The 17011-nt window shown below is 36.9% G+C and overlaps 1 protein-coding gene across 1 annotated transcript in view; it reads left to right on the plus strand.

The window, feature by feature from the left end:
• Positions 1–17011, plus strand: part of UNC13C (unc-13 homolog C) — a 692819-nt gene that overhangs the window by 588239 nt on the left and 87569 nt on the right. Inside the window, exon 26 of the mRNA XM_040226553.1 lies at positions 7381–7469. Within this exon, the coding sequence (XP_040082487.1) occupies positions 7381–7469 (89 nt within the window). The remainder of the gene's footprint in view (positions 1–7380; positions 7470–17011) is intronic.

The raw sequence follows: 17011 nt of genomic DNA on the forward strand, positions 1-17011 counted from the left end.
TCTCATCCTCCCGTTGCCTCCAAATGTGTCAAGGGAATGACGCGTCATCTGGACCTTGATTATCCCCATCCGTAAGAAGGAAGTAACTGGACTATAAGGAGATGAACTGGAGGTCCATTCTAGTCTAACAATCTGTAATTATAAGGGAAAAAACCTTGTTAGCAATCCATAGAGTATAAGGTTATTGTATGTATCGTAGGTGAAGGGAAAAAAGTTTTAAAGAAAAGAATGTCATGTCTCTCATATAAGGCTTGAAGGTATTTTTAAAAGTTCAGAGAAATAGAAATAGAAAAAAACAACAACTTGCCATATAGTCACTAACTCAAAACTGTATTGAATGAACTATACAAGATGAGGCATTTTTTCCCTTCAGTTGTTTAGTCTGAAGAACCTAACTTAACGTATCTCAAAGATATTTAGTTGGTTTGAAACAGTGACAGTTGGTTTTACTGCATATTCTCCTTAATTAGGATGTGAGACAGCTACTGATGTTCTGCCACTTTTTGAAAGCAAGAAGTTAGGAGCATGAATTTATATAATTGACACCTCTAGCATAACAGTTCATTCACATCTGAATGGCACAAAAATGTCATAGTCTATTTCTGAAAACAATCTTATAAGTTCTTGGGGAGGTTCTCTCATATGAGGAATAAAAAAAGAAAAGAAAGTAAAGACAGAGTTGCATTGGTAGATCTCGGGCATAATTTTTTTTTTACAATGGAGAGAACCATGTGTTCTTTATTTCTTACAACATACCATAGTATCCATGCCAAATGCTATAGCTCTAGAAAGTGATTTAGAGCATTTCAAGGAGAGTAATTTCCTGCTGAATTCACTAGGGAATTTTCACTAATTTCTCAATCATCTATTTTCAGTTGACCTAGCTACTTTAGGATGGATAAATTCTGGTCAAGTAGAAGGACTGGAGAAAAGTGATATTTTCAAAATAAAAGAAATAGCAAGAGTCCAGATAAGGCTGTAAGAAATTCCCTGAAGCACTTGCCTGGTTGAAGGTCAGTAGAGGGGTCAGCAGGTGCCATGATCAGATTTTGGCTTTATTAAAACAACTCTAGGAACAGTTAGGAGGATGGAATAGAAGTGAGAAAACAGAAAACACAACCTGGAGATGATTGCAACATAGCTTGGATGAGAACATTTCTGCATCAGAAAATGAAGAGGATAGGACAGGTGGAGAAAACATTTCATAAACGTTATCAGTCATATTTGATATTCAAGTAAATAGGGAAGAAAGAAAGCAGAGAAGAGTCAAAGATGGCTCTCAAAATTCTGCCTTAAACGATTGTATGCTATCAATCAAATCAGAGGCAATAAGAAGAGAGAGAAACTAAGGTTGGGCAGGTAACAAGTTCTCTTTTTGATAGGTTGAGCTTGAGGTCACCAAAGTGGAAAAGGTTAATATGAGAGAATATGCTCAGGCATCCTGTTACAGCTGTTGGTGATGGTTTGGAGATCATTAGCATAGAGATGGGAGTTGAAATCATAGGCATAAATGTGATGGCTTAAGAAGGGAATATAGAGTGGAAAAAAGAGGACTAGGAAGGAAAAATTGAAGACATTAATATATAATGAATATACAGAAGAGAAGTCAACCAAAGAGATAGACAAATAGGCAGAAAAATAGGAAATCTAGAAGGTAGTCTCTGGAGAAGCAAGGAAATAAAGAGGTTGAAAGAGAGAGTAAACAACAGTGTGAATGTAGTCTGAATAGAATAAATAAAGTCACTGGTCTTAGCGATTAAGAGATCATTGGTGATATGTGAATATTTCAGTGGAGTATCCAGAGCCAAAACCACACTATAAAGGATTAATAAATATTTAAGAGACAAAAAGAGAATTAATTTTACACTTATGTTGTGCAGTTTGAAGGTCAAGAAAAGAAAAAGATACTAGCTAGATGTCAATGAAAAAGTAGTTACAAATAAGTTGGGCTTTTCTTCTAATATTTGTTTACATTTTATGTTAGTATAAATGCTATTTAAGTATGATTTATATATTGGAGTAATAAAAATAATAATGGAAGAACTTAAGATAGACCAGGATATTTGATGGAAACAAAATGCAAAAAACACAAGTTGAATAACATTCTACATTTCCTTTTTTTTATAGAAATAGTGATGAAGTTCACATTTACTGAAGGATTTTCTGCAAAAAAAATCTTGACAAGGGTATGACACCCACAAGACTAATGACCAGATTTTGAACACTGTAAAGATAAGGGCCTACATTTCTTTCAATGAGCAAATAATAGAACCCTAATGCTGATGAGCTGAACATGAGAAAGGGCAGTTTAGCAGCTTGTAGAAAAGAGAAAGGAAATGACATAGTAATAAACACTGTGGAAAAGGAATAAAATTTCCACTAAAGACCCTTTCAAACCCACTAATTGTATCTTTCAGTATCAGTATCAGTTCAGTCGCTCAGTCGTGTCCGACTCTTTGAGACCCCATGAATCACAGCACACCAGGCCTCCCTGTCCATCACCAACTCCCAGAGTTAAGTCAAACTCTTGTCCATCGAGTCGGTGATACCATCCAGCCATCTCATCCTCTGTCGTCCCCTGCTCCTGTCCCCAATCCCTCCCAGCATCAGTGTCTTTTCCAATGAGTCAACTCTTCACATGAGCTGGCCAAAGTATTGGAGTTTCAGCATCAGCATCAGTCCTTCCAATGAACACCCAGGATTGATCTCCTTTAGGATGGACTGGTTGGATCTCCTTGCAGTCCAAGGGACTCTCAAGAGTCTTCTCCAACACCACAGTTCAAAAGCATCAATTCTTCAGCACTCAACTTTCTTCAGAGTCTAACTCTCACATCCATACATGACCACTGGAAAAACCATAGTCTTGACTAGATGGACCTTTGTTGGCAAAGTAATGTCTCTGCTTTTCAATATGCTATCTAGGTTGGTCATAACTTACCTTCCAAGGAATAAAGTGAAGTGAAAGTGAAGAAGTCACTCAGTCGTGTCTGACTCTTTGCAACCCCGTGGACTGTAGCCCTCGAGGCTCCTCCATACATGGGATTCTCCAGGCAAGAATACTGGAGTGGGTTGACATTTCCTTCTCCAAGGTGTAAGAGTCTTTTAATTCCATGGTTGCAATCACCATCTGCAGTGATTTTGGAGCCCCCAAAAATAAAGTCCGACACTGTTTCCACTGTTTCCCCATCTATTTGCCATGAAGTGATGGGACCAGATGCCATGATCTTCGTTTTCTGAATGTTGAGCTTTAAGCCAACTTTTTCAAGCTCCTCTTTCACTTTCATCAAGAGGTTCTTTAGTTCTTCTTCGCTTTCTGCCATAAGGGTGGTGTCATCTGCATATCTGAGGTTATTGATATTAGTAAGAACTTAATGGTTGGTTTAGCAATTACTGTTACAAGAGGTTGAAATAACACACCTAACATACTGTTAGGTCCCTTAGGGAAAGAATTTATGCCTGGGAAAGAAAATCTATTGGGGATATGGTAACCACATTTTTGGAACCAAGAAAATAACAGGATATAATCTGGCATGGTCTGGCAATGACTCAAACATTTGAATTTAGGACTAACCTTGGTAGCTCTAGAACATGTGGTTGCTAAGGAATGAAAGATTTCAAATGCAAAACTATTCTGTTAAAAAGTCAGTGCAAAGCATCAATCTAAGTAGAAGGAGCACTCTGCATATCACAATTACCTTTGAAGGCATTTTTTTCATGCTTCTTGCTGCCCAAATCGTAGTGAAGTTTGCATTTACTGAAGGATTTTCTGCAAAAAAAATCTTGAAGAGGATGTGACACCCACAAGACTAATGACCAGACTCTTTGATGCTGTAAAAGTAAAGCCCAGTGAATTCTTAGGCTTCCAGGGACAGATACCCAGGAGAGAAATTTAAGTCAGGTAGAGTTCAGTGGTAGAGTTCTATAAATCTCTCTCTTGAGACAGTTAAGGAAACTGTCCTATAGACAATGAAAATGCAGAACACAATTAGTACACAAACAAAAGTCACTAACTGCCCGGGGTTAGTGACACATGGGGTCAGATTTGCAAAAGAAGGTGATAAGTAAATTGTCTTTTAAAGAAAAGTGGAAGTGAGCCTTGAGGACAAAGAACTTCAAAGATACCTTGCCTACTAGCTATCTCTTCCAGAGAATTCATTAATATCACCACAGCTCAATGCTATCAATTATCTCAGTGGTATGAAAACTCAAATACAGTATAAACATGACTAAGGTTCAATCAGACCTTTAAAACCGCCCTTTATCTGGCCTAAATTTTGGAATTCCCCAACTTTTCAAAGTGGATAAAATCTGTTATGAAAGTTGTACCATAAATTCAGATTTTGACCCAGTATTCTTAAATTTTCATGGAATATGTTCCTCTTTACATGGAGTCACTTAATATTTTATTTTATTTTGTTGCCAGCCAAGGTGTTCACATACACCTGCTAATACAGTTTCTAATTTAAGAAAATTTTAACTGTGGCTTTTGAATGCTTGAAATGTTTTTTTTGTTTCTCTTTTTGATTTTAATAATTATAAATGACAATATATAAACATGCAAATTTTTTGATGTCACATTTCTTAAGGAACTAGGTTAAGTTTTAAACATTTATTTTAAAAAAATTAGGTAGCTTTTTATCTTTCCGAAGTGGCCAGTAATTTGTAAAATGTGCTATTGGGAATTTAGGCAATAAATAATCAATATATAATCAATTAATAAATATAAGAAATTATTATTTCTTATAAAATTTAGAGAGTTTGTAGGAGTAGGGAAAGTTTTCTCAATTTGAACTCAAACAAATGCAGAAAAACTCAAGAACTGGTAAATTTGCTGGCCAAAAGATTGTTTTATAATTAGATGAGTATGATATTTATGCCCACTATTATTACAAAAGATCTTCAATTTACATATTGCACTCATAATTACTGTTTATAGTTAGTGGTTTATTGGTGTGCTTTAAATAAATATCAAAATACTTAACTAAAATCAAACCTTTTCTTTTTTTTTTCATGTTTATATGACAGAGGCATTCTGGCTTCACCCACTTAAAAACTCATGCTTCTCTCAAGAAATGAAAACTGTCAGCCAATGTTTAAATTGCTATAGTTTGACAGTTTCAGATTTTCAAGTAATAACCAGTTATTTGATAGGAAATTTCCATTCCCAAAATACCTAAGATAGACTAAAATGATTCATAGGAAAATAGGATAATTTCACCCAACTGAGCTATTTAACCATTTTTGTATGACTTTGAAGTCATTATATTAACAGGTGAATAAGGTAACTCAATGTGTATATCAAACTAATATGAGAACAAAATATATACTTTAAATAAGAAGCAGCCCAATTTCCTGAAGAAAACCATGCTATTGAAGGTAGCAGTTCTGTGGAGGAGGGCAGAACAACCACCTATCCCCTCAGCAAGATTTACCAAGGAGAAAATTCTTTGGGAGGTCTTCTCTCATTTTCTGTTCGTGAACATTTTTATCCAAGTGAAGTTGGGCTAAAACTGATCTTAGGATAATAGCAAAAACATGTGATTCAAAAAAATAATTAGCTTTCATGGTTCCTAGGATTGGGGTGAACAATCCACATATGTTTTCTTGGTTAAGGGTTGGGAGATATGGTTTATTACACTAATTGTGTTTAAATGCATATCAGCATCAGAGATAAAAATAGGCAATATCTATTTTTTTATGAATTACTGCCTTGCTACTGGTTATAGCTGAGTGGAACTCTCAAAGTATGAGGCTTAGGGTTATTGTAAGTTTCCAACTTCTAGAGAAATCTGTATGTGTTAAGCTTGCTCATGCACGTGTGAATAATCTCTAATGACGGCAGCAGAAAATGATACAGGCCAGAAGAACAGCATTGGCTCTGATAAAGGGGCAGAAACTAACTAATGCTAAAATCACCTAGATTTGAGTGAAAATTGACTTTAAGGATTGGTTTGATATAACCAGTAAAGTGTCAGATGTTAAATGGGATTTTTGGTTTCTATTCTGTTTTTAGTCATGTCAGTATAACATAGAGCAACGCAGCTGCTGAAGTGTATAGATAATACTTTTTCCTAATAGTTTCTTAGTTTTAGAAAAGTTTCTTGGAGGATTGTAGGATTTATGATCAGTGTATTCTATTAGGGACAATTTTTGATGATGGGTTAGTTTCCAGTGTTTTAAATTGATTTGTGTCATACATGTATTTGGTGTTCTTAGGTTCTCTTATTTATAGTAAGTCCTTCTTTCATTTGCTCTACTCCCCAAGGTTGTCTTTATCCTAAGCCCCTCTCTTCAATAATAGACCAACTTGAGCAAGAACTATAGGTACTAATGATAGGAAACTGAATTTCTGAAGACTCAAATGAAGATTGGTTTAAATTTCAGAGAATATTCTAGGTTTCCCTTTACATGAATTTCTATCTACTAGATACAATACATCTGTTATATGTCATTCTATTTTGACAGCTAGCTTGCAAAAATATAATTAACAAAGGATAAAATTTTCTAAAATGCTGGTAAAGTTTGTGTTCATCCATCACTTTAATTATAAAATATTCTGCCACATTAACAGTTTGGTGTTTTACTTGTTTGTGTTTACTTATAGTGTAAGTTATTTTCTAATATTAATATTATTTTAGAACTGAAAGATAAAAAGAATTTGGCTTTTACATTGTAAGAATAAGCATAATATGTCATCTTGATTTAATTATTTTTACCCTCCCCACACACAAAAGAAAAACTTTAAAATATATATATAAAATAAAATGGGAAACTTGAACTCTGAGTTAAAAATTGGCATCTAGGAAGAAAAGTTAGGCCTATCACCTCTAGAGAAGCACACTGGAGCAATAGGGTAATTGTTTATCTATTACTTTTAATTCTATACTTGAAAAAATATGAAAACTCCTTCAACTAAGGCACACCATAGTGTACAAAAATTAATTTTCAGCAATTTAAAATTTTTTCAATGGTTCTATTTATTTACAGGGATATTACAGATGAAAATGTTTTCAAGCAACACACATGTTCAACTAACATATAACCAGTTTTCTAAGTCATGAAATTATCATGTTCTGTAATATATTTTGTCATGCCTTGCATCCCACTGCTATAACCAACAAAGGCTTTGCTCTATAGCTCTTTTTTGTATGCATGCTATGCATTTTAATCAATTTTTTCATAGTAAAAACTTTTAATTTTATTAGAATTTTCTAAATTTTGCATTTTATTTCAAAGATTAAAGAAGGAAAGAAAAAAGGATATGTATGCCATATTGTTTGAAGTTTACCTTATAATAAGCAAAATGCTTCATGCTTCTAAGAAATAAAAGCTATGCTTTCTCAGAACTCCAAAGTAATATTGTTTATGATCTCTTTGCAGTTAGACCCTGAAGCTAGTACTGTTCTAAAAGAACTTCAGGTTAAACTCAGTGGGGTCCTGGATGAGCTCAGTGTCACTTATGGTGAAAGGTAAGTGGCCTAAGTAATTACTATCCAAATGTTTTATAATCATGTCTTCAGTGCTGTCTCTCTCCTCTGACTGTCTAAATCCATTTAACTTGAAGACTCAATTTAAGCATCACCACCTCTGGAAAATCTTCCATGACCCTGCAATTTTACAGTGATGTCTTGCTGTTTTCTCCCCAGAACTCTGAGTATCCTGCAGTTGAGGAGCACTGACAACACTACGCTCTAAGTTCTGGTTCACTTGCCTATTTTCCTCTCATTACTGTATGTTTCTTAAGGGCAGAAATGACATTTCATTGCTCTTTGAAATTCTAGTTTTTAGAGCTTAGCAACTGGCTGTTGAAGGAATAGAGGAAGGAAGAAAGGCAGGGAGAAAATCTTTACATGCATGACAGGGATGAATTGTATTCATGCCATACATATCAGTGTGGTTCCAAAGAACTGAACTTTTAACCCCATAATTGAATTAAGACAGCCTGCTATGTTTTAGGCTTCAGAAATGTTAATACAATTAGCTCATGGGAAACTACTAACACGTCTATGTTATGTCTTTTTTTTCCCATTAATTAACTTTGCTTATTAATGGTGTGGTTTTAAAGAATGAGAAGTTCATTCTAGATAAACTTCATTTTGGTCTTATAGAAAAAAGCCATCATCTCATCAGCAAATGTTAAAATAGGAAATTAATCACTTATCAATAATATCATTTGCAATATTTTCTCCCAATCAGTAAGTTGTGATTTCATTTTGTTGATGGTTTCTTTTGCTGGGCAGAAGCTTTTAAGTTTAATTAGGTCTCATTTGTTTATTTTTGCTTTTATCTCCTTTACTTCAGGAGACAGATCCAAAAAATACCACTGTGATAGTGTTCCGCCTTTCCTTTCCTCTAGGAGATTTATGTATAGTACCCTGTTTTGGGATCTTTAATCCATTTTGAGTTTTTTTTTTGTATATGGTGTTAGAGAATGTTCTCATTTCATTCTTTTGCATGTAGCTGTCCAGTTTTCCCAGCATGATCTATTGAAGAGACTGTCTTTTCTCGATTATATATTCTTGCCTCATTTGTCATAGATTAATTGACCATAAGTGCATGAGTTTATCACTGGGCTTTCTGTCCTATTCCATTGACCTCTGTGTCTGTTTTCATGCCAGCACCATACTGTTTTGATTATTGTAGTATTTTAATATAGTCTGTAGCATAGTCAAAAGTCAGGGAGCATGGGTCCTCCAGCTCTGTTCTTCTTTCTCAAGATACTTTGGCTATTTGAGGTCTTTTGTGTTCCCATACAAATTTTAATTTTTCTTCATTTCAGTAGTGTGAAAAATGTCATTGTTAATTTGATAGGAATTGCGTTGAATCTTTAGATTGCCTTAGGTAGTATATTCATTTGAACAATACTGATTCTTCCAATCTAAGAATATAGTATATCTTTTCATCTATTTGTATGATTCTCAATTTTATTTCATCAGTATCTTATAGTTTTTGAAGTATAGGTCTTTTGCCTTCTTAAGTAGGTTTATTCTTTGGCTGGTTTGTTTTCTTGGATATAATGGTAAATCAAACACATCTTTGAAGAAGTTCATTAATTTCATACAGAATTCGCTTTAAGTATTAGTTCAATAAATATTGACTTATTATTTTCACCTATGACTTCAGTTCTCAAATAAGATTGAAATTTATTCTTAAGGAGAGGGCTAGCTATCTCTTTGGAGTCTAGTCATGACTTATTTGCGTATTTTGGAAAGACACATGCTTACCAGACATCTACTGATTAGTTTTGCCACTCTTAAATCAGAAAGACTAAAAAGAAAAAGACACAAAGTGTCATATTTTTCTCAAATGTAGGAATAAAGCAAAGTCAAGTCCTATGCTTGGACTCCTCTTTAGTATCAGAGGTGTGTTCATCATCTTCATGGAGAGCCCCTTCGCAGTTTAGATGCTGAGCCAGATGCAGTCTTGATTTATTGAGCTTTTAGGCTTCCCTTATAAAAAGAATAATTATCATATTTTGTTGCCATGGATTTATTTTCCACACTACCAACCAAGTCTGTATTTCACACTCAGGGTAGGTGAAAAGTCCATAAGGATCAGTCTGCTCATGCGGTAGAGTCAAACTGGATAATTTCAGTCTGAATCCACCTTTCTTTTAGTGAAAATTAGTGGTTGGGAGTTTTAAAATTAAGTGCATAATTAATTGCCCCAAATCTATTTCATCTGCTTTTATTGAAAACCCACAATTAAATTATTTTACTCTATGTAGCTGGCAGGATGATTTTTTTCAGGAAAGCCAGGGCAAAGCCAAACTAAACATCTGAAGCCTGGGACTCTGGGTTATAATACACACATAGGAAACCCACCTGGGAACTGAAACTAAGTGAGATAAAACTTCAGTGATATCTTAATCATGTTCTTAATGTTTTCTAAACCTTTGCCACTCAGGTTTCTGCTTATGCACATATCTTGCAGTTTAGTTCTTTGGTTTATTACACTTCTTTTAATCTTTGGTACCAGTGGCTAGCTGGATTAAATAAATTTTAAAAATCAGGAACATTTCATAGGAATTCTGTGTGTGTTCTGTGGCTTCTCAAGTGCTCATAGAGTCTGTCATTATTATCTGATACTGTGTGTGTGTGTGTATGTGTGTTCAGTTGCTTAAGTCATGTCCAACTCTTTGGACTATAGCCTGCCAGGCTCTTCTGTTCATGGGATTCTCCGGGCAAGAATATTGGAGTGGGTTGCCATGCTCTTCTCCAGGAGACCTTCTCAACCCAAGGTTCAAACCAGTGTCATCTGTATCACAGGTGGATTCTTTACTGCTGAGCCACCGGAAGCCCTACTGATTAATAAAAACTTTTCAAGCAGAAAATGGATAGAAAAAAAGACTCTTTAGGTGACTTTACCAAAAGTTGATAGAGACAGAAGATTTTCAGGTAGATGCTAGTGTTGATTCAGCCTGGATTAATGGTGGGGTAGAAGAGCATTCTCTCTTATTCTCTGGTAATCCTTCCTCCATATGTCTGATCCCACACACAGAGCTGTCTTCTGGTGGGTGTTTACCATATGGGTCTGTTGTAGGAGCCTGTTTGTACATTTTTGGATCATGAGTATCATACCTTCTGCTCAGTCAAGCCTCCACCTCAATTCACTGATTTAAGAACCAGTTCTAAGAAAGTAGCTATTTCAAAGGTGCTTAATACTACAGTCAGCTGGACCACTGATGACCTAGTGGTAAATCAACCAGGTCAAATGTTTTCCAACATGACTTACCTTTCCTATATATTGTTCCAAGTACCTACCGCTACTTCTTGTTGCTGCTCAGTCGCTAAGTCATGTTCGACTCTTTGCATCCTCATGGACTATGACACACCAGGCTACTCTGTCCTCCACTATCTCCCAGAGTTTGCCCAGGTTCATGTCCATTGAGTCAGTGATGCAATCTAACCATCTTATCCTCTGCCACCCCTTTGTCTATTCCCTTCAATCTTTCCCATAATCAGGGTCTTTTTCAATGAGTTGGCTCTTTGCATCAGGTGGCCAAAGTACTGAAGCTTCAGCATCAATCTTTCCAATGAATATTCAGTGTTGATTTCCTTTAGGATCTACTGCTTGGATCTCCTTAAAGTCCAAGGGACTCTCAAGAGTCTTCTCCAGCACCACAGTCTGAAAGCATTAATTCTTTGGTGTTCAGCCTACTTTCTCATCATGCACAATTACTGGAAAACCATAGCTTTGACCATGTGGACTTTTGTTGGCAAAGAATTGTCTCTGCTTTTTAATATGCTATCTAGGTCTGTCATAGCTTTTCTCCCAAGGAGCAAGTGTATTTTAATTTCATGGCTGCAGATACTGTCCACAGTAATTTTGGAGCTAAGAAAAGAAAATCTATCACTGTTTCCACTTTTTCCCCATCTGCTGGCCATGAGGTGATGGGACTGGATGCCATGATATTCATTTCTTGAATGTTGATTTTTAAGCCAGCTTTTGCACTCTTCTCTTTCACCCTTATCAAGAGGCTTTTTAGTTACTCTTTACTTTTTGCCATTAGAGTGGTATCATCTGCATATCTGAGGTTGTTGATTTCTCTTGAAAATCTTGATTCCAGCTTGTGACTCATCCACCCAGATGCAGATATAGATGCAGAGTCTGCTTCTAAGTTAAATAAACAGGATGACAATATACAGTCTTGACGTACTCCTTTCCCAGTTTTGAACCAGTCCATTGTTCCATTTCTGCTTCTAACTGTTGCTTCTTGACCTGCATACAGTACAGGTTTCTTATTATTATTACCTGGTAACTCCTCACCATTCCCAAGATGTGATTAATTTACCCTCATTATCCTAACTGGATTTTTTCTTGCCTGCTTGTGTGTGTATTATAATCACACTTATTGTTGAAGTTGAGAGTAACAGACAATACAGAGGACTACTGGATATGCTCAGAGTCTCCACTATTTAAATCTCTTACTATTTTCTGCTGTTTACTTCAGTTCAGTTCAGTTGCTCAGTCATGTCCGACTCTTCGGAACCCATGAATCGCAGCACGCCAGGCCTCCCTGTCCATCACCAACTCCCGGAGTTCACTCAGACTCGCGTCAATTAAGTCAGTGATGCCATCCAGCCATCTCATCCTCGGTCGTCCCCTTCTTCTCCTGCCCCCAATCCCTCCCAGCATCAGAGTCTTTTCCAATGAGTCAACTTTTCGCATGAGGTGGCCAAAGTATTGGAGTTTCAGCTTCAGCATCATTCCCTCCAAAGAAATCCTAGGGCTGATCTCCTTCAGAATGGACTGGTTGGATCTCCTTGCAGTCCAAGGGACTCTCAAGAGTCTTCTCCAACACCACAGTTCAAGACCATCAATTCTTTGGCACTCAGCTTTCTTGACAGTCCAACTCTCACATCCATACATGACCACTGGTAAAACCATAGCCTTGACTAGACAGAGCTTAGTCGGCGAAGTAATGTCTCTGCTTTTCAATATGCTATCTAAGTTGGTCATAACTTTTCTTCCAAAGAGTAAGCATCTTTTAATTTCATGGCTGCAGTCACCACCTGCAGTGATTTTGGAGCCCCCAAAAATAAAGTCTGACACTGTTTCCACTGTTTCCCCATCTATTTGCCATGAAGTGATGGGACCAGATGCCATGATCTTCGTTTTCTGAATGTTGAACTTTTTTGCTCTCCTCTTTCACTTTCATCAAGAGGCTTTGTAGCTCCTCTTCACTTTCTGCCATAAGGGTGGTGTCATCTGCATATCTGAGGTTATTGATATTTCTCCTGGCAATCTTGATTCCAGCTTGTGTTTCTTCCAGTCCAGCATTTCTCATGATGTACTCTGCATATAAGTTAAATAAGCAGGGTGACAATATACAGCCTTGATGTACTCCTTTTTCTGTTTGGAACTAGTCTATTGTTCCATGTCCAGTTCTAACTGTTGCTTCCTGACCTGCATACAGATTTCTCAAGAGGCAGGTCAGGTGGTCTGGTATTCCCATAATTTATTGTGATCCACACAGTCAAAGGCTTTGGCATAGTCAATAAAGCAGAAATAGATGTTTTTCTGGAACTCTTGCTTTTTCCATGATCCAGCAGATGTTGACAATTTGATCTCTGGTTCCTCTGCCTTTTCTAAAACCAGCTTGAACATCTGGAAGTTTGCAGTTCATGTATTGCTGAAGCCTGGCTTGGAGAATTTTGAGCATTACTTTACTAGCATGTGAGATGAGTGCAATTGTGTGGTAGTTTGAGCATTCTTTGGCCTTGCCTTTCTTTGGGATTGGAATGAAAAGTGACCTTTTCCAGTCCTGTGGCCACTGCTGAGTTTTCCAGATTTGCTGGCATATTGAGTGCAGCACTTTCACAGCATTATCTTTCAGGATTTGAAACAGCTCAACTGGAATGCTATCACCTCCACTAGCTTTGTTTGTAGTAATGCTTTCTAAGGCCCACTTGATTTTACATTCCAGGATGTCTGGCTCTAGTTGAATGATCACACCATTGTGATTATCTAGGTCATGAAGATCTTTTTTGTATAGGTCTTCTGTGTATTCTTGCCACCTCTTCTTAATATCTTCTGCTTCTGTTAAGTCCATACCATTTCTGTCCTTTATCGAGCCTATCTTTGCATGAAATGTTCCCTTGGTGTCTCTAATTTTCTTGAAGAGATCTCTAGTCTTTCCCATTCTGTTCTTTTCCTCTATTTCTTTGCATTGATAGCTGAGGAAGGCTTTCTTATCTCTTCTTGCTATTCTTTGGAACTCTGCATTCAGATGCTTATATTTTTCCTTTTCTCCTTTGCTTTTTGCTTCTCTTCTTTTCACAGCTATTTGTAAGGCCTCCCCAGACAGCCATCTTGCTTTTTTGCATTTCTTTTCCATGGGGATGGTCTTGATCCCTGTCTCCTGTACAATGTCACAAACCTCATTCCATAGTTCACCTGGCACTCTATCTATCAGATCTAGTCCCTTAAATCTATTTCTCACTTCTACTGTATAATCATAAGGTATTTGATTTAGGTCATACCTGAATGGTCTAGTGGTTTTCCCTAGTTTCTTCAATTTAAGTCTGAATTTGGCAATAAGGTGCCTATGATCTGAGCCACAGTCGGCTCCTGGTCTTGTTTTTGTTGACTGTATAGAGCTTCTCCATCTTTGGCTGCAAAGAATATAATCAATCTGATTTCAGTGTTGACCATCTGGCGACATCCATGTGTAGAGTTTTCTCTTGTGTTGTTGGAAGAGGGTGTTTGCTATGACCAGTGCATTTTCTTGGCAAAACTCTGTTAGTCTTTGCCCTGCATTCCATATTCCAAGGCCAAATTTTCCTGTTACTTCAAGCTGTTTAGTTAGGAACCACCAAAGTTGGTGTAGGAGGATATAAAGAGTGAAAACTATAATACTAAGGATTACACCTCACAGACTTAGTTAAATCTTTTTTTAATCTTTCTTGAGTGCCTGCCTATGTTGGGTTAAAGTGTATTTAATAAGTAACTTAATGTTTAATTGCATTTATTTGCTGCTGTTGTTGTTCAGTCACTCAGTCATGTCCAACTCTTTGCCACTCCCTGGACTGCAGCACCCAGGCTTACCTGTCCTTCACTATCTCCAGGAGTTTGCTCAAACTCATTGCCAATGAATCAGTGATGCCAACCAATCATCTCATCCTCTGTTACCCCCTTTTCCTCCTGCTTTCAGTCTTTCCCAGCATCAGTATCTTTCCCAATGAGTCAGTTCTTTGCATCAGGTGGCCAGAGTATTGGAGTTTCAGCTTCAGCATCATTCCAGTGAATATTCAGGACTGATTTCCTTTAGGATGGTATGGTTGGATCTCCTTGCAGTCCAAGGGACTCTCAAGAGTCTTCTCCAAAAGCATCAATTTTTTAGCACTCAGCCTTTTTTATGGTCTAATTCTTATATCCATAAATGATTACTGGAAAAACCATAGCTTTGACTATACAGACCTTTGTTGGCAAAGTGATGTCTCTGCTTTTTAATGCACTGTCCAGGTTTTTCATAGCTTTTCTTCCAAGGAGCAAGTGTCTTTTAATTTCATGGCTGCAATTACCATCCACTGATATTTTGGAGCCCAAGAAAATAGTCTGTCACTGTTTCCATTTTTACCCATCTATTTGCCATGAAGTGATAGGACTGGATGCCATGATCTTCAATTGTTGAATGTTGAGTTTTAAGCCAGATTTTTCACTCTCCTCTTTCACCTTCATCAAGAGGCTCTTTAGTTCCTCTTCGCTTTCTGCCATTAGAGTGGTATCATCTGCATATCTGAAGTGATTGATATTTCTCCCAGCAAACTTGATCCCAGCTTGTGCTTCACCCAGACCAGCATTTTGCATGATATACTCTGCATCTTATTTAAATAAGCAGGGTGACAATATACAGCCTTGACATACTCCTTTCCCAGTTTTGAAACAGTCCATTGTTCCATGTCTGGTTCTAATTGTTGCTTCTTGACCTGCATACCAGTTTCTCAGGAGGCAGGTAAGGTAGTGTGGTATTCCCATCTCCTTATGAATTTTCCACAGTTTGTTGTGATCCATAGTCAAAGGTTTTAGTACTGTCAATGAAGCAGATGTTTTTCTGGAATTTCCTTCCTTTTTCTGTGATCCAACAGATATTTCTAGTTTGATCTCTTGTTCCTTTGCCTTTTCTAAATCCAGCTTGTACATCTAGAAGTTCTTGGTTCATGTACTGTTGAAGCCTCGGTTGAATGATTTTGAGCATAACCTTGCTAGCATGTAAAATGACTGCAGTTGTACAGTAGTTGAATGCTCTTTGGCATTGTCTTTCTTTGGGATTGGAATGAAAACTGACCTTTTCCAGTCCTGTAGCCATTGCTGAGTTTCCAAATCTGTTGGTATATTGAGTGCAACACTTTAACAGCATCATCTTTTAGGATTTGAAATAGCTCAGCTGGAATTCCATCACCTCCACTAGCTTTGTTCGTAGTAATGCTTCCTAGGCCCATTGACTTCACTCTCCAGGATGTCTGACTCTAGATAAGTGATCATACCATCATGGTTATCCAGATCATTAAGACCTTTTTTCTATAGTTCTTCTGTGTATTCTTGCCACCTCTTATTTGCTTTTAACTATCAGTATAATATTAGTTACTTATATAGATTATGCAAGGAGAAATATTTCTTGTTACTCATATTAACATTATTGCTTCTATTGGTTAATAGATTAGTCCCGTGTAACACCTTGGGGTTGATTTTGCTTTTGTTGATATTAAGATAAAGTAATTGTTGAGCTTGAATGCTTTTATTAAAAAATTTATTATACTTGCTTTACAATGTTGTGCTAATTTATGCCAAACAGCAAAGTGAATCAGCTGTAAGTATACATATATCCCTTCCTTTTTGGAGTTCCTTCCCATTGAGGTTACCACAGAGCATTGAGTAGAGTACCCTATGCTATACAGTAGGTTCTCGTTAGTTATCTATTTTATACATGGTAGTGTGTATATGTCAATTTCAATCTCCCAATTCAGCCCAGCCCCTCCATGCCACCTTTGGTATTCTATATGTTTGTTCTCTGGGTCCATGTCTCTATTTCTGCTTTGCAAATAGGTTCATCAGTACCCTTTTTCTAGATCCCACATATAGGCATTACTATAAAAATTTCCTTTTTTCCTTTTCTCCTTCTGACTTCCCTCTGTATGGCAGTCTCTAGGTCCATCCATGTCTCTACAAATGACACAATTCCATTCCTTTTTATGGCTGAGTTATATGTATGTGATATATATATATATGGCATATTCTTCTGTTGATGGAAACTTAGCTTGCTTTCATGTCCTGGCTATTGTAGTGCTGCAGTGAACTTTGGGGTGCATATATCTTTTGAAATTATGGTTTTCTCTGGGTATATGCCCAGGAGTGGGATTGCTGGGTCAGTGTTCTATTTTCAGTTTTTTGAGGAACCTCCATACTGTTCTCCATAAAGATTGTATCAGTTTACATTCCCACCACTGGTTTACAAGGGTTCCCTTTTCCCCACACCCTCTCCAGCATTTATTGTTTGTAAAATTTTTGA

This window comes from Oryx dammah, unplaced genomic scaffold, assembly GCF_014754425.2.
Source record: "Oryx dammah isolate SB20612 unplaced genomic scaffold, SCBI_Odam_1.1 HiC_scaffold_26, whole genome shotgun sequence".
NCBI lineage: Eukaryota > Metazoa > Chordata > Mammalia > Artiodactyla > Bovidae > Oryx > Oryx dammah.